Here is a 24,743-nt window from a genome sequence, read left to right on the forward strand (position 1 = left end):
ATATAGATAATAATTAAAGTAACAATATAGTGTAGAAAGTAAAGAATTATCGTGCAATAAATATACTAAATATAATAATTTTATACTTGATAATGCAAACTTATCTTTAATACATGATTAATACTGTCCATTGAAAAGAATCTTTGTTTAATGAAATACATGTATTTACAAGAAAGTGTTACACAATGTCCCAAGCCTAAATTTCATAGAATTAAATGTAGACTCTGACTTTAGAGACATAAGAGCTATAAAATAATTTTGTAGTAAACGATCTAGCATAGCTTTCATATTTTATGTAGCCTGCATTCCCGTATATATCTCTAATAAAGTTTCATGTAAAAAACTTTAACTGATAATTATTAGTATTTACAATGATATGTGTCGATATTGGTCTTGTAACTTAAAATAAGGATAACAATGTGCAGGGTTTACAGTGCATTATTCGATGATATAATGTTAATTTCGCTCGTCTTTAAGAATCAATATTGATCAGGAAGGAACGAATTAGCGAACCGTAAACCCACAACTTAACATAAATAACAAATTTTATCTTATAAGGTGCATTAGCAGAAAATTAAAAATATTAAATATTGAAACAAACGTTAGTAAGTAACAACTACACTAACATATACTCATAGCGGCTAGAATTTAATCCAAATCAAGTTTTAGTTTAACTTACACTGTATCTGCTTTTTTTTAAACTACAGTGATTATTTCCTAACGATGGCATATGTAAGATTATTTTTTTTATTGGACTACGAAAAAATTATCATATTTTTTTCAATTTATCTCTTTAAACGTAGCGATTGAAATTATATACTTGAGAAAAACGTGATATCTGTAATAAACAATGAAACTAATTAAACTATAGAAGGATTAAAAATTGATGTTTTAAGATTCTATATACCATCATTAGGAAAAATCTCTGTGTAACAAGGTTTCGTCTATTTGCAAAATTGGCTTGCCTAACCCTATCGAGGCTGGAATGAAATCCTACAGATTGAACTCTCGAAATGAATTAAGAGATATATAATAAAAGCTGTAAAAAGATGAGAAATCTAAGGAAAAAACCTGTTACCCTTACAAAGAAATTTTTGTATTTTATGCTTTGATCTTGGAGCCTTGCAAATGTATAAAATTCCTTTGATCGAAGATTGTTCATTCGGATGCATATCGCTGTTTTCATTCTCTGTCTATATTCAATATCTTTGGATAGCTAGCCATCATGTTGCGGACAGTTATTGGTACAAATACTCCTCTGTTCGCAATATTCATAAAATAATTAACAAAAAACAACAATAATTGCCCATATGATATTGAAAATCTAAAGAATAATTTCTTGATTTATTTCCATAGGAGCACTGAAAGCAATTTCTTCGTCAGCTTAGAATTTGTATATGGTAACTTGATGGACATCTGTCGCGCAAACTCTGCTCATCCGTATTCGCATGACAGTTCCTTTGTAACGGGACCAATGATACGTCACTGACATTCAATTAATTTATGAATGCATAATAAAAATCATCTTAAACCTGAACAATGACTAAGACCCTGTCTTGCCTTATACTCGAAACGAACTGTATAAATATTACTAAAAATTTACTCGCAGTGAAAATAATTGATTGCTGTTACAATACTACAAACATACAAATTAAAAGAGAAAGCTTTTTCAACTATATATATATATATATAGTTAGCCTCGTTGTGTTTCATCAAATACAAAAACTTTCCTCGTACAAGAAAGTGAGCTCGAAAAACAATTTTTCCACCCACTTTATTAAACAATTAACAAGCATCTAATAATCTTGCTTGGTTCCATGAACTATTAGCAAAGTAAGAAATAGCAAAAAAAAAAAAAAAAACTACGCCTCGGAATCCAACGTAAGATCAGCTTCAATCTCGTCGGGGCTTCTTAAGTCGATTGCAAACCTTTTTCTAAGATGGTTGCCATTGGTACCAGTTTGAGTCTTGTCTTGGGCTTTTATCATTCTCGAATAAATATCAAAAGCTGTTGCTAGAGCGAACGTGAGCTGTCTAGCATGATGCTTGGATTCGCAAACGAATCCATGACACTCGAATGGTGATACTCTCCTGAAGTTGTCAGTTTCGCGAACAACGATCATGGAGAAGACCCTCGTGTAAACCAGATCTTGCACCCCGTACGATATCGTTTCTATGGGGTACATCCTGAGGGACTCCAGCTCTTGTTTCCTTTTATCCAGAGGTAGCAAAGCTACGCCTTCCTGCGACACGACCAGTTTCACCAAAGGTAACATAGTATTGGTTGGTAAGGATTTGGCTGCGGTCACCATATTATCGACCGGGCGTCTCGTGTGTTTTATGCCCCATAAACCTCTCGCATCGTGCGAGCCGAGATATTTCACCTGAAAACATCATTCGGTTAACACACGCGTCAATGTCAATTCTTTTGCGTCTTAAGCTATTGTTATATACTTTCGCACAAAATGGAGTTGCGACGAGACGGGGACTGTGAAATATTTTTTTGAGAGACTGAAATATGAGAAGTTTTACCTGGAACACCTGTGGAAGGTCCGTCGACCCTTCGAAAACATTGCTATCAATCGACAGTCGTGACAACTTTGACAATAGTTCCTTCTTGTCGCTGGAACACGTCGTCGTGGATTTCTCTTTCTTCATTTCTCCTTCGACTTGGACTCTCTGAATAAACAAACATTTATTTTTAATAAGGAGGTTACATTTACCGCAAATTTCTCAATTACTTCAATTTATTTACTCTCCACACCAGTCACACATTATTATCTGATATATAATAATTACGCTGAAATAACCTTCACCCACTGCTGAGCACGATAGTTCTACGACTCAAAATAGAGAGAAAGCGAAACTATGTAGAAAAAGTTAAATTAAACAAAGTAGCTGGATCATTAACCAAAAAGAAGCAAGAGTGTAATATCTAAAGATACAATATATTCAAAATCACTTGTAATTATTACTTTATTGAATTAAAACAGTGGTGAAATTACTGAGAAATGAAAATAAAATTCCAGGAATCCTTTTACGAGTAGCAAGAAACGTACTATCGGTATAAATATATATATATATATATATATTGCAAAAATCGGGATAGTTTGCGGAAATATCAAAAAGCTGCATAGAAATGAAAAAAATGTGCTGACCTGTTTGTTATCAGTGGCTGTTTGAACTCTCGGCTTGACTTTTAAATGATACTCGACGACGTTTGGAATGTCCGGCGTGGCACGAGCAACTGAAGAGGCGGCGGTTGTAGAAACCGGCGGTGGCAGGACTGGTAGGCCGAGCCGGCCGAGTCCACCGAGGTCCTGAGGCTTTGCTTCCCCTCCCCCTCCACCTCCATCGCCACCCCCACCCTCGCCGTTACCGCCAACGCTACCACCGTTTCCTCCTCCTCCCCCCCCCCTGACCCCTTGGGCCCCTCGAGACATCCGCCCCTCCCCCCCGCTTCCAACCGTCAGGACCTTTCGAAGGATCCTATCGTCTCTCCTCGTAAAGCCAAATTCCTCATCATCCACCATTACACTTCCGGTTCGCTTTGCATAGCCCACCTCCATCTTCTCATCACTCCCCTCTTGGTTCTCCAATTAACAGAAATTCTCGTAATCCTCCAAAAATGTCCCTCGTCATTTCCTTCCAATAGCCACCTCTCCCAAATTCCTCCTCCTCATCCTCATCTTCCCTCTCCCTTAATTCTGTAATTAGAAAATGCAACGGAAACCGTTATCCTGACGTACCCTCAAGAAGTCGAGAGACTCGAGTTTCGGGAAGAAAGTAAATAAGTTTCTGTTTCCACACGCTGTTAGTCTTGTAACGGACGACTTAGGGGGCAATATTTGCCCGTTATTATCCTTATTATTATTATTATCGAAAATTGCATCGGGCCCTTAAATCGAGCTTGGTCTACAACGGCCCGTCTCAAATGGGAAAACAGCTGTCGAGCAGCACGTGCTGCACCTTGCATCCTCTTTCTCTCTCTCTCTCTCTCTTTCACCTTTCTTAGTCCGTTATAATCTCAAGATTTATGCATACTTTAATTCTCTTCGAGTAAATTTATTATACTTATATATATATATATATATAAATAGAAGAAACGCTCGTTGTGCGCCTGCTGTGATCGAGGGTGAATTTTTTTATAGAGCTTGAATAAATTAATCGGGATTCGCACAATGTATACATATATAGTTACGTAGAGTCAACGTAATTTGCCCATCAGCTGGGAGGGTAGTTTTTGTAACGTATACGAGAGCATAAGGTCTCTAGCATTGTATTGATATCAGGAAGACACACACACACATGTATATACATGAATGCTTTTACGAGGAGCGCAGGTGGCTGTTGAAGCGACGCCAGCAGGAAGTGAGTCAGGTGATCAATTGTCAGGTGTGGAGGGATTCATTAATGCGTGTAGACCCCGACTCGTACAGGTGTCCGTGTGTGCTCGCCATTGTCAGTGTATCCGTGCACTTGGTCGCGCACGCGCGAGCACCAGTCAATTCAAAAGCCGAGAATTCGACACCGGAGGTCGTGAATCGTGATGAGCCAACCGTCGCAAAAACGCTGTTACGAAACGATACTTTTACGTTTCGAGTCATTTGTCATTTCCGCGGCAAAACCAATCTTTCGCTAATTTCATCGAAGCAGTGACAAAAAAGTCTTTTAAATGACCGGTACTTTAAGATGCTGCAGAGCACCAACGCGTTTATATAATTTTATTACTCGATATTTATCTTTGCTTTAATTTAATAAATTACTAAAATTAATTATTATCTATATCAATCCTTACTTTATTTACTTTTCAAATTAACGTGTTCGATGATCGATATCGAATAAAGACAATGTCAATAATTCCATATGAAAATCTTTTACCTTTGCCTGTTTAATTATTTCCCTGTGAAAAATAAATTATACAAACATAAGAATCCCAAGGCGCGCGTATACATTATAGTAACGGTAGCCCTCGAAGATGAAAACGATCGAAGCAATAGAACTGCCCAGTCCAGCTCTTTGCTCGTTATTACGGTTTTTCTCAGTTTCCGTTAAGTCCGAGCACAACTTTGACTTTGATAATAAATTCACGATATAAATTTCGCAAATCATACGCGACGAGATTCGCAAGACTCGACACCAACGAACGATCCACCTTCTCCGCTCTGCACGACGGATTTCGACGAATCTCTGCGAACGCCTCGCTCGCGAGCCAATCGACGAAGAACGCATGATCGCTGATGCTCGGCCATCGCCAACGCGTTCCGGATTTAACGCGCGAGTTGGCGGATGCAAAAAATGTTTTTTCTCCCCGTCCATGCACGGAGACTGTTTCTGCTCTTTGAGAGATTCACGGATGGCAGGAAAAATAGAAAGGAAAGTGCGTGCGCATTGTTTAATTCGTGAGCAACGGTGCGAAAGCGAGCGAGCGAGTCCCCCTTTTCATTTCGGATCCACGCGAGGGTGGCGCTATGACCGGAAGCGTTGCTGGATGTCAGACCGGAAACCATAATACTCTTGTCACGAACGAGTTTCAAACGCGTATTTTCGCCAACGTTCCTCCTCGAATATACGAACAATGACTCTCCAAGCTGCGCACAAATTTTTTCCTCCACTCTCTCGCATCGCATTTTTCTACACGAGCAAAAAAAACATTCCAAACATATTCCAATAGTCCATTTGCCGTGCGAAACTCGAGCATCAGCGAAATTGTTCGAGCAAAACGATCGATCCTGCGGAGTCACCGAGTTTTCTCACGCTGTACCAAGTAATTCAAGTTCACTGAACGATGGAATAGTTCCAGCGAGAAGAATCTGACTGGCAAAATGCACTTTTTGCCTCGTTTCAGCTTCGCGCTAATCCTCGCAGTTTTAAGAATTCTTCCTGGGTACTTACCAATCCGATCGAACGAATTTGCGAGAATCGTTTGTTGGTTCAATAGAGAGCCTTTCGAGTCTCCGCCACAGCGTTCGGAGATCGAGCGACGTTGTTTTCAGCGAATTTCGTGCGATCGGAGCGTCCGGCTCTAATTGTGCTCCATTGAAACGAGTAATAATGAAGAATCGCGTGTAACCGAAGATTCCTTTCTTAGAATGGACGTTTCTCCGCGATAAGACAAAGCTGCGTCACGTTTCCAGCCTGTATACGAGTCGACCGATCCTGATTGGCTGCTCGCTTATCAGTAAAACAATCGACCTGTGATTGTAATCGAGTGTAACAAATTCGCAGCTGCTCCAATATAAATAGTGCAATGCCGTTTATGTAGGAGAGTTTTTAATCATTTTCTCTCGATGACACTAGCGTTCGAAAAGAAACGATTATATTTGTTGTTTCTATTATATACAAGCAGCTGCACGTCGATGCAATTAACCGTTGTAGAATTGTAATAGCGTAATTTTCATTATCTTCCAACTGGCCTTTTAACAATCATATATATATATATATATATATATATAAGAGAAGGTTATTGTTGCTAAGGAAACAATGTGTTATATAAATTTCTTAATTTTTGCAATTATTCCATCGTCCATTTTATTTGATTTATGCAAATAAATCGTGTTTGCAAATTCAATTAAAACATAAGATAAAGCTTTATCAATCCAACATTGAAACATTTTACACCTTCACGAATAATAAAATTTTTAGGTCGATTAACGATAGCCCACTATCAACAACGTTATCAAAAATGCTAGATTGGCGAGCGACCTCAGTTTCAAGATAAATAGACAAAGATTTATTGTGGTGAGACGAATGAAGAAAGAATCGTGCAAACACCTGCAAAATTTGGTAAAGGGAAAATAAAAATTTGCCAAATATTTCACCGATCCTAAATAGCTCGACACAGCGAATCTCGTAATATTATTGTAACGCGCACGTGTAAACTACAGTTAGCGCGCTACAAATATGTAGCTCGGGAAAACGATTAATTAAGAATATTATCGAAGCTATACTACCAGAGTCAAATAATAAAACGTGTAGTATATATATATACATATAAGAGAAAGGCGAAGATTATTATTTGCGTGTCGTTATATGGAAACCTCACGATCGAACTGCTATTTCCTATACATTATTTATTTATTTAAAGGACCAAGTAAATCCCTCTTCAAAATAAACACTCGCCCCTTTAATCGCGATCCTCTTCTTCTCGAATAAAATAGACAATTGCAAGCCGAGAAAAAAATGCTCATGCGAAATCGTTTAAAAAATCATTAGAGTGCACTTGGATGAGCGAAACCTTTCTCCTCATGCATAATGCACGCGAGACAATTAAGCCTAATTAAATTAACTTTTGCAAAAAAGTCGTTAGACTAAAAAACACTGACGAAGTAATTTAATAAATTATTCCACTCGATCGTCGATAATATACAAATATTAATTTTCGTTCACCATTGATGCAAAAGTACGAATGACAGGATAGGTGTTATATCGAGGGAAAAGTTAGATGGGAAATGCACCTAATAACGCTAAATAACAATTCCTATCAAACCAGTATATATATATATATATATATAAAATACACTGCATAAGATGCTGGGAATAATTTAAGGTATGACAATAAAAATGGTATAATGAAAAGAACGAGGGGTGAAGAATCCCCAGGGGATTTACCTTGTGTTTTTGGTAAAAACTGGGCTGACAGGTGTGATGGAATAATTTTTTCGAGCAGCTGTGGAATGCGTCGCTGAAAATCTGGGACGTGTACGAGCAGTGGCGGCTCGCTCGCTCGAACTGATAAAACTGAGAGCGCAACTTTCAGCGACCACTTGGCTATGATGCTTCCGTTCTACGCCTGCGTGCCACAATCCGCTCTTTATCCAATACGAACAAACTTGCATTGACCATCAAATTCATTTTTTAAAGAAATTTTTGAAAATACTGCAATGTGCTATACGACCTCTCGTGGATTTGTAATAATTATAAAGATAGGAGAGTACTCGATTTTATCTCGCTAATTAATTCTTTTTAATTATAAGACTTTGACTTTGAATTATCCGATGTTTAAAAAGGATTTGGAAAAATATTCGTAAGTTTCGATCATTTCGTGATATAACGAGTCAATTGGAGGGAAGAAAAAATTTTCACTTATCTTTTTTCGAACGATCCTAAATATTAGTCATCTCGTCAGCAATGATGAGTATCTTCCGAGTTACATAATTTATCACGATGTGGAAAACGAAGAAGATGGCAGTGAATCTTATGTAATGCTGCAGCAGATTCGGATCGAGTGAAAAATCAGCTGTTCGATTCGATCGCGTTGGAATACAAAGAGGCAATCGAGGATCCAATGATAAATTGTTATGTTGGAAAGTTCTTCGTAAATTAACAAATAAAACGTCGCTTTATAAATCTCACCTAAGAATTTTCAGTGTGCAGAGTTGTTATTAATGTTTCGTAATACGAGAGCATATACGAGCGACCAAGATATCAAATACTGTACAATTAACATATATATATATATATATATATATAATAGTAAGAATGTTAGAAAAAACGTGAGAAGAACTTTCCAGGTACTCGACTCTCCGTGCATGAGAAATTTTTGACAGGGAAAACGGAATATGAATAATTATGACAAATTAAATTGCACCGGTTAAATGTTAGAAATGTTCTGAATTCATTCGCGTAGAAAAATTCATCGACGAACCTCACATTTTTCTGTAAGAACGTATAATAATTCTTGAAACGAGGAGGGGGGATAGGAATCGTGGAAATGGGATGGAATCGAATAAAATTCGCACGACGTTGATAGAAATGGATGAACGCAGAGGAGAGAATCTCTTAATTGAGTAATCTAGCTGCTCGTTAATTACATATCGAGTCGATTACGAAATATTCGTATAAGGTATTCGTGGGAAGGTCCTCTTATTACATTTACGATTGAATGCGGTGAAACTCATCGCGAAGAAAATGGCAGGATTGCTGGAAAATGCTCTCCTCCTCGACTCGTGAGACAAACCATCGTTGCATTAGCTTCCCTTGTCTCGCCACGATTAAGCATGGAAAGCATCGTCGTTGCAATTTTGCAATTTCCAATGGAAGCTCAATTTTGCACAATCAGTCAAATCCAATCGATCCTAACAACGCTCCGCGAAACGACCATGTTTGAACTCTCGTAAATATACAGCACCATTTTTTCACATTACGTCACACTCGAAACCTGTAATTTCTTCATCGTTAATTTGTTCGATAAATACTAAACTTAACTAAATCCACCGTATCGAACGGAAACCTGGATTTTTATCTCTCTCATTTGCATCCTTTGTATTTAGCCACTTCCGTTTAGCTGCCACCGTAATTTTCGTGGCACGTACTCCGATGCTACCGATCGAATGCGAGTCCTGTAAGCTTTGCTCGATTCCTCGATTATCCGCCAGAAGAACCATTTTTAAAATGTTTTTTTAATTATGACAGACGTATGATTTTCTTTAACAACTACTCATCTCTTAATTATCATTGTAATTAATACTGACCAGCATATATATATATATATATATATATATATATAATTGTATAGGACTGTAGCGAAACTTGGAATACCATTTATTAAAACATTTTTAGATACACGTGTACGATCGTCCCAAGTTTCGAAACGAAGCTATCTCTCCTTCAGGATCAAACGAGACTTCCATTATTTTGCATAGCTCGCAGAATCCAAAATTACAGACTCCCACGATCAGATATGCTCTTCTTTGGGAATACTCGGAGTAGCAACGGAAAATCCTCATCACACGTCACCCTTATCGACAACCAGCAGTTTTATCTCACATCCAAGGTCCCAATGTTTGCATATTGCACGGATTACACATCCTGCCTTTTTTTTCTTACCCTCCATGAAAATATTCGCGTCAAAGCGTGAAATTTCGTGAAAATGAGTCATCCCTCGTTACCCTTGGATCGTTTCTGCAGCATCCATAGGATGATCCAGTGGAGATTTAATTTTTCACGTAGGATCAACCATTCTCGTTTAGTGCTGTTGTATTTGGTACACGTATTTATGGTGTTTGGTAGATTGCAGAGTAACGACAATTAAGTTCCTTGAAAATTCGTACAGGATCGATAATATGATCGAGCAATACTTTAATTTTCACAAAGAATTAATTACTACAGTTCAGTGATGAGAGTATAATTTATGGTTTTTGACAGATTGCATAAATAATCTCAGTCGAGTTCCTCTAAAATTTATAGAGCATCCGTAGAATGATCGAGAGGTTTGAATTAATCACAAGAAAGTAATTATGAATATTTGGTATCGATACAAATGTTGTATGGTCTTTAGCAAATTGCGAAAGTATAATCTGAATAGAGTTCCTCGAGAATGCACATTATGGCAACGCAATGAAAACACGGTATGTGAGATTCCGGTGATTTATCAAAACCTTAGACACGTATATATGTTTCCTGATGCTGAAACATTGTTTCCAAGAGACAATCCATTCGTTCTGATAACGGTAGTACACTTTTATATCCGACGATTGAAAAAGTTGGCTCAAGCTGTTAGGTGTAATGAAACACGATGGGTGTATGACTTAACTCTGCTGTGAACTGACGAAACATTTCGTTTATCGCTCCCAATTATACGGCCATTTTCTCCTTAACCTGCTGGAAGAAATGATTTTTTAACACCACAAAAGGGCTCGAACAGATAAAACTTGAATGGCAATTTCAAATTGGCCAATGGAAAAGTTTCTCCATATCTTTAAAAATATAATTGAATAGTGCTCGTATTTTCTGTTATTCCAGTGAATGTAAAGAATGTTTTAGTGCACCGAAAGATGTAAACTGGTTTGTATAACAAGGAGCTAAAATTGGGGATAATTGGCCTATCGAGATCAGAATCTCGACGAGGAGTCCACGAGCAACCCAAGGTTGTTGACGATGATGACGACGACGATTAATTCCAACGAAATGGAGATAAAGAAAATGGATTTTCTTTTGTTTGACAAAATTTTCAGTTGTAAACCTATCGTGACAGGATGTTCAAGTACGTGTGTCATAAGTGTTTTCACGGGTATAAGAGCAAGCCGCTTGCATAAGCTAGCATCGCAGGAGTCTGCAAAAGTACGATTGTGTCCCATTCCACCAGCCGTTCCTCATCCACCCAGCAATTGGCTCCTTGGGATCTTCTCTTTCTCCATGCTGGCTCGTCGCGTTGTGGGAGCCCTGAGAAAGGGGGGCTCTCAGAACCCCTCCTTTTCCTGCAGATCTCGAAATCCATATATATACCCACCAACTCGTGCATTATCCTCAATAAACATTCTTGTGGAAAGCACGGGTGGCCCGGAGCACATTGCGAATTGTGACTTGGTGGAGGATCCATCCAGCAAAAATCAGTGTGTGAATATAAGCGTTCCAAATTAGATTTATCAGCGACATATACGAAGAAGAATTGCGAGATAAATGAAACTCGCGTGGAAGGACGTTGCTGATTGATTAAGGAGGCTGAAAGTTTAACAAAGGTCCATCCTTGAAGATCAGTCTTTAATATAACTTGTCATTTCTCTCATAGCGAATTTAAAACCCCTGCCATAATTTCGCACTATCAAACCAATCATTTCAATCTCTCGTAAAATAATTTCCCTTCGAGAGGATCTTCATGCGTATATAAATGTTCTTTTCCAGAATCATCGTCCTCACGTTGAAGATGATTTCGAGGTACCAAATTTTATGCGCAGTGTTGCTTTTCGGCTTCGTTCTCGTTTACCAAACGTTAGCGGTGAGTGCTGCAACAACAACAACAATGAAATAATACAATTTTAACTGAAAACTCGCAATCACTTGCACAAGTACAGTTTGCTTACCCGACGGTTTGGCAAAATTGATTATTCGCTGGCACGAGTGAAAATGTTATTATTTACGGGGTAGACTCTCACGCGTTACCGCGCAACAATGACAAACACTCGACTGTATCTCTCGCGTCATCTTCTTACCATATGTGGTGTAACGTTAAGTAATTAATTAATTACAGCGACTTACGCGAATCTCCTGCTTTCCCATTGAGTAAATCCTAGCCTGGTGCACAGCATGTTTCAATTACGTTAGTTACGTGTTTATGCAAATGGACTGAAACGCTGGAGGGTTCTGACATTCTTTTTCCTTTTGTTTAATAACATTATTTAGACATATATATATATATATACATATACAGCATATTTTTACCATCGAGATTGGAAGATGGATCATTGGTGCGGAGTAGAAACAGAAGGAGAAAGAAAAAAAAGAGAATAAAACGAGCATTGCAACACAGCAGTCAGTCCAGTGGGTGCACGTGCCAGCCGGAAGTTGGCTTACATTGTTCCTCGCAAGCGGATATGCGAGTATTTTTGTGTTCGATCTCTCGCCTCCATCGGGCGATCGTAAAGATTTCGACGGACAACAAAAAACTCCTCAAAGTGCTTATCGAGATTAACCGCGATCATTGTGATATATTAACTTTTACATCTTTTTTATGACTTTTATATGGAAATCGGTTAGTTTCTTTCTCGAGTTTCGTCATTTATTTGTTGTAATATTTTTGTCTTAATGTAATAATAAATATAAATATCCTGTTGCGCCGGTTGCAAGTAAATAATAAAACAATTAGGCATTCTCTTCGTATCGAGTCGAGAGAATACGCAGTGTTCCGGAAGTCCGTTTTACGAGGGGAGGGGGTATTATGGTTTGGGCCCGTACTCATCTCCGAAGATGCATGATGAAACAGACCATCATTGTCTTTCGATGGAAAGCCACCGTGATGTCATTATTCACCATAGTTCCAACGCAAATCAGTGCTTCTCCTGATACGAAAACGCGCACTTTGTTACGAAATCCAGCATTTGCAATTTAAAGCGATCCCTATTCAAAATTTTCCTATTTAACAATAATTACACAATTTTCCAATCGTGAATTTGAAAAAGGTTTCTTTATTGGATATATATATATATATACAGAAATTTTGCAATCTTGAGTACTTGTAAATTATTCGTAAAATTGGGTGAAAGGGGAGATGGTTTAAGGATGTCACCTGTTCTTTTAAAGCTGGATAATGACATTTAATCTGATCTTAAAGTATATGCGGCAAGGTATAAAAGAATCTTGAATAATTCATTAACATTCCAGCAAGTGGACGGTTATACACCTGGCGTGGACTATCCGATTTATAATTCTGTGCCGTTCGGCTTAACGTTTACCTGCAGAGGTAAAATAGCTGGATATTACGCCGACCCTGAAGCCAGATGTCAGGTGAATATTTCGTCTATTTCTATAAAGTAATGAGTGTGATAAACGATCATCCCCCCCCCCCCCCCTATTACTCATCGTTCGAACGATCAATTACAGGTATGGCACTGGTGTTTGCCGGGAGGACGAAAATTTAGTTTCCTGTGCCCAAACGGTACCGTTTTCAGTCAAACTACTCGCGTCTGTGATTGGTGGTTCAAGGTACGTGTTGCTCAAGTCGAGAAGTACACTGCAGAAATTTGAAATCTCAACCGATCTTTCCACTCGTTTCCCTCTTCCATTTACAGGTCGACTGCAACGACTCCCCACGACTGTACGGCATCAACGACGACCTCTACAGGGACGCCTATGGCAATCGAATATAACAACAACCGAGCTCCGATACATTATTACTTACTAATAAAAAGCATCTTTTGAAACGAGTTCTTCTTCCAACCACAAGAATCCAATTTATTATTCGTGTACAATCATCTCGTTTTTAACAGGATACTGTACAACTCCTGCATTACCGATTTCTGCTCCGTCGATAAGTCAGAAACCTCGCGATCTACCGTCGGTAAAATCAATTTGAATTTAAAAAAAATAATATTTCACAAAAATATTAATATCTCGATTATACGAACGATGAATAACGATCTTTGTAACATTTTGCTACCGATTAACGTAGCGTAAGATTAGACGAAAATAAATGTAGAATAAATTATCGCACCAAATCAAAGGCACAAGTGTGTATAAACACTGTCCAGTTTAAAGACGGTACAGCAGAGCAGCTTTAAAGAGCGTTTGGAAAAAAAATCTCGATTTTTCAGCGCAGTTATTGGCCAAAATTTCGCGAAAGAGTGGCTGGTGTGCGAAAGCCTAGGGTCCAGTGGACTGATGATAGAAGCGGATCGAGCCGAACGCTGGCAATTTCTTGGCATGATTGGGCAATAGAAAGTGAGCGGCCAGCTGGTTCGATATTCTCCTTCTCTGATCGGCACAGCAGCGCTACACTTTTCCTCTTTGCATGCATGCTTCGTTACGCCAATGCAAACTCGGCCTCTCTGTGTCACGTTTCTTTTTTCCCTCGTATCAACCAAGTAAAATCGTTCCAATCATTTTCGAGCAATCGCGCATACGCGTATATTGAATAATGAAATATATATAAGGCATACAGAAACTGCAGAAATCCACCTGCAACCTGTTTTCTCGATCGAAGGATATCCGATTTCCTTGAAATACTTGAATTCGATGGAACAACGAAAGTTTGATGTAAATTTTCAACTTCCTGCCGTCTATCGTAAAGCTATATAACGTATTACACCCTTTGTGAAAATCTGGTATTTTTTATTGTAAAATTCTCGAACAAATCGCTAGTAATTTTCTAATAAAATTAACAAGCACTGTTCACAGCGTTCTGTAATATTCAAGCACGCCGCTTTCCATTATAATAAATATATTATGAGATTACTCGCAGCATTTGGAAATAAGGGGCAGAGTAAAAAATTCTTCCGTAATGAAAACATATAGATATATATAATCATATAACACACACCAATGGACGTAAAAGCAAACTGTTATTAAAGAGTGTCGCTTAGGTAAGCTAATAGAACCTGGCAGATCCAAGTGTGGGCGCAAGAAAATTGATTTAACTCGCGATTTCCACGATTCACGACTGCATCGTAATCGTGAGAACTTACGATAATTGTAAGAGGATGATGCAGTGGAAGAATCTAAAATTAACTTGGTATCGCACAACGCGTGCATGAAAATCTATAATTGCAATTGCGCAATCTCCCATAAATATGAAAACTATTTCAATGAACGTTTCTAACGTTACAATGCCTATCGACGTAAAATTCTATTCTGATTTGCAATACGAAACCTTTCTACGATTATCTGCCTGTTATCCGATGGACCTTTCAGTGGAATTACCATCAAAGATTCATTCTCATCGATTCGGTGCTTCATAGGATTTCTCTCTCTCTCTCTCTCTCTCTCAGGAAAAATTTCTATATAAAACTCTCACTGTGTGACACGTGACAAATCTCTCAGGATGAACCATGTGTTTCTTGCACGGTGTTGTTGTCAACTTATGGGTATTTCGTCTCCTAACCACATGCTTCCCCAAGGGAACTAACACAGACACGTGTATCGTCCGTGTGAGCAAACTCCTCCTCCTCACGTACACTTTTATGGCAATCTGTGTAAAGACCTTCGGTAGAGCTCGTTGAGCTTCGGTGCACGTCGGGTGTAAGGGAGAACTGTATACAAATTTCGGGCCTCTTTGTCTTTTGCAATTTTCTGATAGTGTTTTACTGAAATTTTAATGAAGAACCTTTGTTTGGCTGAGTCGGTGTATATAGAGAGGAATATATAGAGCGATTGTCTTCTCGTTTTTTCTATACGTGCAGTGTATTTTGAATAATTTATAACTTTATAAATAAACGTTTATCGAGAATATTCATTTTTCTAAATGTTAACACTTTACATTGGTGTGCAATACCGTAGAATGTATCTTTTGGGGATGTCACGTTAAAAACAGTGTGTCACCAGCTTTATCTCGAAGGTGAGGTAGGAAATAGTTTGTTTTTCAAATCAGTTTTTAAATAAATATAAAAATTCAAGAACTCGCTCAACGTTTGCGTATTATAAGAAACAGTGAACTATACGTATTTTACATATTTAGCAAAATAAATTATTTATAATGATAAACTTCGGCGCCCTCTAGGCTCTATCTAAAGTTCCCTTTAAAATAAAGCCAAATTCTAATTACCTAAAATTATACGTGATAAAAATTGCAATGTTCAATTTTATATCAGAAATAAATATTAAATAATTTCTTAGTAACTTTGGCAAGTGGTAATTGATGAAAATATATTATCACTTGCTCTGTTACACCGTTGTTAGATTAAATAATTTATCGCGAAGAAGGTTTTCACCAAGAAATTGGAGATTTGCGAAAGACAGAGAAGTCTGAAAACACTGTACAGTTCTTGCTTTCACCCGATTTGCACCGAAGCCTACCGAACTCGTCCGAAGCTCTTCACGTGTATCGTGCGTGAATCGGTAGAGATGGCCAGTGGCTCACACGGACGAGGAGTTTACGTGCACAAGTGTGTTACGTGTTACTGTGATCGAGGAGGTACACGATGGGGAGTTTAAATACCCACGAGTTCACGTCACTACAATTTCTTGTGTCTTTAATAAAAGAAATATATATATATATACATTAAAGAATTGAATTCTTTGTCACCTTCCATTTCTATCACTCAACAGGAATATCGAATACATGCTGGAAGGATTTGCGAATAATTCTTTTGACCAATTTTCATCGAATTTATTAAGGGATTAGACATATCGAACGAAACTATGGTAAATTTAGAATTGAGCTGCTGGAACATTAAGCTCGTCGATTTACGAATCAGTATCCTTCAGCAAACACACGTTTGGATCCACGTTTATAAGTCATCCCATATAGCAATGACCTTCCCAGCGATAAAAGACGTTTTCTTGCTCCGGTCAAGCAGGATTTGCCAAAAAAAGTAGGAAAGGAAGAACGAGAGACCTTGGCTCGATGCAAGAAACAAAGGATTCGTCGTCCTTAAAGCAATTTCAAATTCCTCGCAATTTCTTCGATGATTTTGAAAGTTTCAGCCTTTTTCAAATCATCTCGTAGGTATAATTATACTTTTACCCGTTCTCGATATACAGGCTTCTTTTACGACTATCAATTGGTAGCCTCGAGTTACGTAAACGAATCCTTCGTCGATATAAATTTTACCAAACTCCAATCTTTGGCCAACATCTATAAAACCTGTAATGGAGAATGCTTCGCTAAATTTGATGGATTCACTCTGCGAAAGCCTGTGTGAGCAAAAGGGACAATATTTATAGTTTTGTACCAAACTTGACATATTCGCTACTCGCGTACCGACAGAATGATATTGAGATAAGAATCTTTAGTTGTGCATATGCATGATAACAATACTGCTCATTAGAAAATTTTCTTGTTTCTCCTGGAATTCTATGTACATATACCTATATATACACTTAACTCTCTCAAAACCCTGTGTGAGCAAAAGGGACAATATTTATAGTTTTGTACCAAACTTGACATATTCGCTACTCGCGTACCGACAGAATGATATTGAGATAAGAATGTCCAGTTGTGCATAGGCACAATAACAATACTGTCCATTGGTAAATTTTCTCGTTTCTCCCGGAAAATTCTAAACGTATATACCTATATATATATACACACTTAACTCTCTCACATCGTTATACTCGTATCTCCAGACACACAGCGACTAGGATCTTAATCCTTGATAAAATTGACAATAAATTATCCGTTGAATCAACTCACCATCAACCATATTAGTTTTTATTTTACATAATTAATTCTGTACACATCGCTGATTGAAATAAATGTCTGAAGCTGCAACGATTCCGTTCCATACTCGCATTGATACAACGATCAAAGATATCGATCGGTCCTTAATTCGACCAATGACGTCCGTTACTCCATTGCGAGCTGTAATTGAGTAAAAAAGGATCCTCGTGACGAGAGATTTCTATCGGGATCCCTTTCACAATGAGAAGCAATCGGTTAATTCTGAAATTGCAATTAATTTGGTTTTTCTTGGAAAAGAAGACATTTAATAACGCTGGTGCATAACCCTAAAAGGAAGCCCTAGGCGTGATGAGCCTGCGGATGTCACTAATAGTTACTTCAAACGTCCTTTGTCAGAAAACCGCGCGCGTTCCACTTTCACTTTGTTTCTTTTGATAAATCTTCCATAGGTACGACTCGCCAGTGCATCGTGCGCCTCTTTTGATCACTATAAATTGCCTACGATCATAAACAACCGTGACTGCACAGACGATTGTCCTCCGCTCTTCTCCCTCTTCTATTTCAGTCTGACAGTGACTCGCCCGTAGCTTCCGCGAGTTTATTCTTAGCCACATGTTTATATATTTATAGTATTGTGCCTCGAGAGACTCCGCTGTTTAATTATTCATTATCGATCAATCGGTTACTCGCGACAAGACACGACGGCGATAGAAAAATAATCCATCGCGTAACGCTCTCTCCTCCATTCTTGCGATAAATTAATAAACGTTCCAAAGTCAAATAAATTTTCCAGTAGCAACGTCTCTTTCATAAATGGAAAAATTCATCACTCTTCCTATTTCCTGTACCAGCGTCGACCAATCATTTTAGGAACTCTTCGAGGTTGCGGGTTTTGCAGGACTCGGTGGATTTGTACCGACTCAACTTATTATTGGCGACAACCAGTTCTCCCCAAGCAGACAAAGAACCTATTGATTACGCTAAATTATTTGTAAACATGGCACGCGAAAAACGGTGCAGCGGAAGAAGCAGTTTTGCACCGAAGAATGGAAATAAATGAGCGGAAAGAACGATGCGGGAAAAGATCGGGTGGTTCTCGGGTATAATAAGAGGCGAGTCCAGACATCGGCTGATGGGAGGAGGAGAACAGAGTCCTGCGCTTACGGATCCCCAAGAGACTACTCCACTGTCCGCCTGTTGGGACTCGAGGGGCCCGTGCGGGCCCGCCACTGTTCTTCCCCCACCACTCGACCTTATCCTCGCTGGTAGAAAGCTCGCCAGACGACGGGGCCCGCAATCGCTAGCGGCTTTTTCACTTCCATCGACGCGCACAGTCCGCCAAGTCGCTTGGCCGGATCGATCTCGGCCTGGCTCACCATTTTTTTTTTATCAATAATTCTCCGCTTGAAATACAAAACCGCGTGCGCGCTTATTTTTTTCTCCACCCACGCAGTTGCAAAGTGTTTCAGGAAGAAATTAGAAGCGACAAAAGGATACCAGTGCTACCGGAAGCTGAATCGTCAGATATATAGCTCGAGTGACCAAAAGTGTGCGTGTCTTCGTGCGAGGACGCTGCGTTTTCATGAAGAATTAGCGAAATTCTAGCAGAGTCGAGCGAGACAGGTCGGTTTCCACATGTTTTTTCCCCCCACCCCACAGGGGCCTCAACAACGTACCGCGTCTATGTTCACGGTGCTGTCGATCGTTCTTCTTAACATCCAACTGTTCCTGCCTCCTTTCTCACCTCGTTCATCCTTAAATGCTATATATCACGTATGCTAATCCTTGATCAAGTGCCACATCCCAAATAAACCACTCGGTTAATTTTCGAGAGGCCATTGAACCGTGCAGTGAATCCTATTTTCTTCGATTCTATATATATAGTGCTTTTTATATTCAAACGGACAAAGCTCCGAAGAAATGATTAAAGTGTCCGCAATTATTTAATTTCGTAGAGCAAACATTCTCCAGAGTCCCAGTGATGTATAGTCGCTGAGCATTATTTTATAACTCGCATCGTGGAACTAATTTCTCATAGACAGCTTTCTAACGATATAGTCCAGCAGAGTCTCGAGTGTCGAGATTTCGGGATGTAAAGATCGATCAAGTTTTTCCTCCAAAGCCAAGGAAAATCGTGCAGGAGAGAACAATAAAGCTGTCTTTCACGCAACAAACTTGATTCATCGTTTGCTCCGATGGAGTGCGGAGAATAATAAGGCAGAAATATCCGAAAGGAAAAATCTCGCCTTTTTCGCTCGATTCGTCATTCGGTTTGCCAATATGCGGTTGGACTCGCCTTTTTCACGTTTCTGCGCGCGTATCGAGACAGTTGGATCCAGTCGATGATGAAGACAATATTGCAAATGGAAATCGATGGAAAAAAGAGAGACGCAGAGAAATCACTGGCGATTCTGATTTCGACATAAAGCCAGCCACCTTTCTGCACGCACGAGTCACTTTGGGTTTCGACAGTTTATCTGCGGCCACTCGTAATAATAAAACTCGTATTGTGTTGCACCGACTGGGATGGAACAGCAGCTGTGCGCGAGACAATGAGTTATCTGGACAAAAATCCTGCTTTAAAATGAAATTGCTATGACAAGATGTATTCTCGAATTTTCATTACGAGATTTAACGATCCTTTCAGCCGGAGGCTCGCCATGCTCTTTTTCGCCAATCGCGCGCCTTCTCTCTCACACTATCCGTGCCTTACACTCGGAACGCTCTAATTAAAAGACGACGGGAAAGGATTCTGAGGCGCGCGCTCTATAAATGGACCTCCAGGCCTAACTTAACCTGACATAACACACATCGATATATATTTACTCTCGGGTGTCACTTTTGTATGCGAGGATTTACACTTTCGTCGGATCTGTCCTGTAAATTTATCTGGATGTCGGGTAACGCCTTGGGAAATGCATGCTTTATATATATATATATATATATTAGCTATATTGTGCACTCTGGCATAAGCCACACATTGCCATTTTATCAATGATCTTTCTCACGCTCGCGTTACATGGTATATCACCTTGTAAACCGAGTACTATTTCACGAACGTATAAGGCACTCGGGAAATGCAATCAGCTGCCAAGTCTATAAGTGACGAAACTCTTCATTATTTCTCTAGAAAAATCTCGAAAATCTATTATTTTTTCTATTACGTTAAGAATCGTTTTGCGGTACAGGCTTTAATTTCTTAATGGCTAATATAACTGAAGAATTCCTTTTTATTCGGTGAACATAAATTTTTTGTCTCTTTAATGTTTAATCAGAGCCGTTTTGTCGAGGTGATTTTACATAATTATTGAGATCCGTTCGTCATTGCGAATATCATTTTTCTGTTACACTTTGAGTCTTCGCGGTGGAAATTTGTGAAAAATTTCGAGAAGCATCTTTCGAGTCCTTCCAAATTGTCACGTGACGCCTTCGATCAATCACAATTCGACCTTCTCGCTTTTGCCTCTTTCTTCGCATTATTTCTATATATACGTTAAATGTCCACTTTGCAAAGAAACGATTGGAATAAAATGGCAAGAATCAATGACTGTGAAACGAATGACCACACTTTCGCTAATGTAGCATCAGTTGCTAATTCGTTTATTTTATTTTTTTCCTTATATCTCCCTGGCGAGTATCGACGGTAAGAGCGAACTGGTTTCATCCACGAATAATCGTCTTAGACTTTCAACTGGTTTAGTCACAGGAAGCGCCAACCCAAGCGTGGAGATCATCGATTTTAATTGGACTCTTGCAACTGTCGTGGCATCCAAAAAAAGAAAACCCTCGCAAAAAGCTCCTTTCCCACGAGATCGCAATGTTCGCCATTGGCGAAATTAAAACACTGCTGGATGATAATATCCTCTTCTCTCGCTTCCTAAAACTCTTTTTTAATCCTCCACCAAGCAAAAGCACCGTTTTTCATTACTTTCCACATTTTAATTTATTCCACTCCGAGAAACCAGCAAGCTCTTACGTATTTAACCGTGTTTTCGCGCGTTTCAGTGCCTTGCAGTCACGAATTTCTATTCTGTTCGAGAAGAATAACGAGAGGAGAGTTCTCATCAGGAAATATACTTTAAGTGTGTATATCATCTCGATGCATGCATTTTTTCTCCAAAATCTGTATTTATCGAGCAATTTTTTTTATTTTTTTTTATCACTCTCTATGATTTACAATAACAAATTTCTATTCCGTTCGATAAGAATAACGAGAGGAGAGTTTCTTCCAGAAAATATACATACGATGTACCATCTCGAGGCATATATATATATATATATATATATATATATCCTTTGTCAAAATCCCTGTTTATTTAGACGATTTTATTTTCAAAATTTCATTGATTTCTGCACTAACGAACTTTTATTCCTTTTGAGAAGAATAAAAGAAACATTTGTTCCAAGAAACTTATATACAATACATACCCTGATACTTAGATATGTATTTTTTTCTCTAAAATCTGTTGCGTGTTTCTTTTCGTGCGTTTCAATGCCTCGCAGTCACGAATTTTTATTCCGATGTAGAAAAATAACGAGATAAGAATTTCCTCCAGGAACTATACAAAATCTCGAGATACGATATAATAAATATTTCCAAAAAATTACATACACCCATGAAATATCTTCATATATCGTTATTCGTACAAATTCACAAGAATCGAGGCTCAATGAATTAACAGAGCGAGTTGAGAAAATCGGCCAAGGGACAATTTTATACTCAAACAATTATTTTGAAAGATTTTCTGGTTAATTCGTGCCAGAGCAGATATCACGCACGTTTCTCGGGCGTTTCTGCTTCGAATTCGAAAACCTGGCTCCTTTCGATCCTTCAAGGTCTCCCGGTGACATTTTAATGCGTGTCAAAACTCGCAGCGACGCACGATCGCGCGCCTCGAACCTCGCACCTTTCCAATCCACCTGAACGTTCCTCGCGGAGTATTTTTCACGCGTTCAACCGGAAGGATAGCTGTTCGCTCTCGCGAAGGATCCTCGCACGAGGCTCCGAGGGTGAAAGTCAGCTGTCCTTCTTTAACGTTTGTGCATAAACATATATATATATATATATATAGGGTGTGCCACTGAACGAAGAGCAGAGCAATGACGTAAAAAGTCATTTGTAACACCAAAAGACAATCTTTCTCAAGACATCTTTTAGAATGCCCAATTTACTTAAATTCCAAGAAACTATCGATGCAAAATTTAAATTTATTCAGCACGAAGAAAAAGGCTTAATTTCGAATAAAACTTTGAATATTCGTCGAATAGACATTTTACTTGATTTTAACAAATATTTTGTTAATCGAACTAAATTTAATTTTAACGAATATTCAAAGCAAGATTCATTCGAATCACTCAACTTCTTATTCGTCATGGCAGAGCTAAGCGAACTTTGCGTCTGTGCACCTTCGGTGGTACACCTTACATACATACATATATATATAGACACTAGTTTTACTTACGTGCAGCAGAATCCGGATTAAAATTATTGCGTCGAGCAGAAATTATTTTTCTGCCTGCGTATAGCGGGAGAAAGCCGCGTGGCGTAACGCGAGCGCGCGCGCGCCTTATTGTTTATGAAAAACGAGCAGGTGCCGAAAAACTTACAGAAATTCGTCTCGCTCGAATCGAATCGATTAGCCAGCGAGACTGTGCCTCGGAATCCGATCGAAAGTGAGCGTGGCGCACGGTCGACGTGTGTGTGGGTTAGAACGGTCGCGATCGGCGGGGAACGCGCATAGCAGCTAAATTCAAGCTCCTTCCCCGCAAAATATAGCATATGTTTAGACAATAATTACACGGAATTTACAAATCCGTTGAAAGAGGGGAAAAAACAAAACGCTTCGAAAGCCTGCTATATAATTTCCATAATTCTTTGGCCACGGCTCTTTATTTCTCGTCAATCTCAGCGATATTTATATCGAGAATCTTATACAGGGTGTACAGAAATTTTCCTACGATTCTTGTAGCTGCGAATGAAATTCAAACATTTCGCGTTTTTAAAGAGGGAGCATTTGTGCAATTCTTACAAATGTCACCGAATTCATATTTACGTAGCTATAGCGTGGAAAAAATGACGAAATTACGTTATTCTCGATTATATACCGCACGTGATCGAGCATGTGCTTGCTTCGGTCAAAGATCCAGTATTGTATACTTGTATATGTGCATCTGTACATATATATATATATGCCTCTGAAAAGTTTTACCGTGGGACGTGTTTAGCCAGCCGTCACTAATCACAATACAACGGAATTCTTATAGCAGTGATTTCTCAGGAACTGGGAAGGTCACCGTACCATATCATATCCAGATCACGATTCCCATAAAACCTCCGTAATGAAACTTTTCACTTTCATTGGTCGGCCTGAAATTCTTCTACTCCGCGCAAAGATCTCCGATAAAACGTAATTGATAGGCCACGATGAGGCCGCGATCCAACTTAAAACGAGAACCGATAAATCATTCTTATTGACTCCATTGACATTTCAACGTAATTCTCTTGCCGGAGATCGGAGTCGGTTCTCGAAGAAGCTACGTATCCCACACGTTATTCGTAAGCTGTGTTTGTATAATTGTATTTTTTTTATTTTATGTATAGCATTTTTTATTATATAATTCTTATAGCGTTCCTCTAATTACTCCCCACACTTTCATCAGTGGTTAAACGATTTCTTCGAAAATTCATTTATCCTTTACGTAAGAATAGAAATTTTATCAGTGACCACGAGTTTTTTAACCGTCGATTCCTTTTGGTATTTTTCGAGGCATTTGGTGGACGAGATTCTCGAAGGATTTGGGAAAATGCAGCGTGTCTTTTGACCGAATCTCCACAGGACGAGCAAATCGAAACGAAAGCGAAACCAGAGCGTTCGTTTCCCCATACGTGGCGGCCAATTAGAATTCAGAAATGCCGCGAGTTCGAACGAATGGAAATGAGCGAGAAAGCGTCGAGTTTCCGAGAATTAATCGTAGCGCCTCGCAACATAATCGGATGCCCGAAGCTCAGCTGCCGGCCTCGTAATGAGCTCCCCTGACACTTAATCTCGCTTCATCCTCAACGTTGATCGAATTGCCATCATCGAGATATCTCGATATATCCTCGATCGACGATGGAGCATGAAATCTGCTCGAATTAAAACTATGCGTTTGCTCGATTCTCTTTTCAAAAATCCCCATTTTCGAGATCTAA

The 24,743-nt window shown here is 38.9% G+C and overlaps 3 protein-coding genes across 4 annotated transcripts in view; 2 read left to right on the plus strand and 1 right to left on the minus strand.

Moving 5' to 3' along the window:
* Window positions 1–130: 130 nt before the first annotated feature.
* On the minus strand, window positions 131–7,724 carry LOC136781435 (uncharacterized). The gene is made up of 4 exons (XM_066740346.1): window positions 7,612–7,724; window positions 3,159–3,707; window positions 2,533–2,679; window positions 131–2,384 (listed from the first exon to the last, which is right to left on the minus strand). The coding sequence occupies exons 2-4, from the start codon at window positions 3,567–3,569 to the stop codon at window positions 1,863–1,865; spliced, it is 1,080 nt and encodes a 359-aa protein (XP_066596443.1). The 5' UTR covers window positions 3,570–3,707; window positions 7,612–7,724; the 3' UTR covers window positions 131–1,862.
* Window positions 7,725–11,062: 3,338 nt separating this feature from the next.
* Window positions 11,063–13,894, plus strand: LOC136781251 (U-scoloptoxin(01)-Cw1a-like). The gene is made up of 5 exons (XM_066740100.1): window positions 11,063–11,459; window positions 11,623–11,716; window positions 13,099–13,221; window positions 13,318–13,419; window positions 13,506–13,894. The coding sequence occupies exons 2-5, from the start codon at window positions 11,645–11,647 to the stop codon at window positions 13,581–13,583; spliced, it is 375 nt and encodes a 124-aa protein (XP_066596197.1). The 5' UTR covers window positions 11,063–11,459; window positions 11,623–11,644; the 3' UTR covers window positions 13,584–13,894.
* A 1,816-nt stretch (window positions 13,895–15,710) lies between these two features.
* LOC136781283 (zinc finger CCCH domain-containing protein 13-like) overlaps window positions 15,711–24,743 on the plus strand; it is a 30,679-nt gene continuing 21,646 nt past the window's right edge. Inside the window, exon 1 of one of the 2 annotated variants that reach the window (XM_066740134.1) lies at window positions 15,711–15,766. The gene's annotated coding sequence lies outside the window, so the exon portion shown is untranslated. Of the gene's footprint in view, window positions 15,767–18,975; window positions 19,175–24,743 lie in introns of those variants that run through there. The other variant, XM_066740133.1, reaches the window with a different exon arrangement.

The sequence above is a fragment of the Prorops nasuta genome, unplaced genomic scaffold, assembly GCF_024137725.1.
Source record: "Prorops nasuta isolate Cenicafe-Biocafe unplaced genomic scaffold, Cenicafe_Pnas_1.2 PNAS00022, whole genome shotgun sequence".
Lineage (NCBI taxonomy): Eukaryota > Metazoa > Arthropoda > Insecta > Hymenoptera > Bethylidae > Prorops > Prorops nasuta.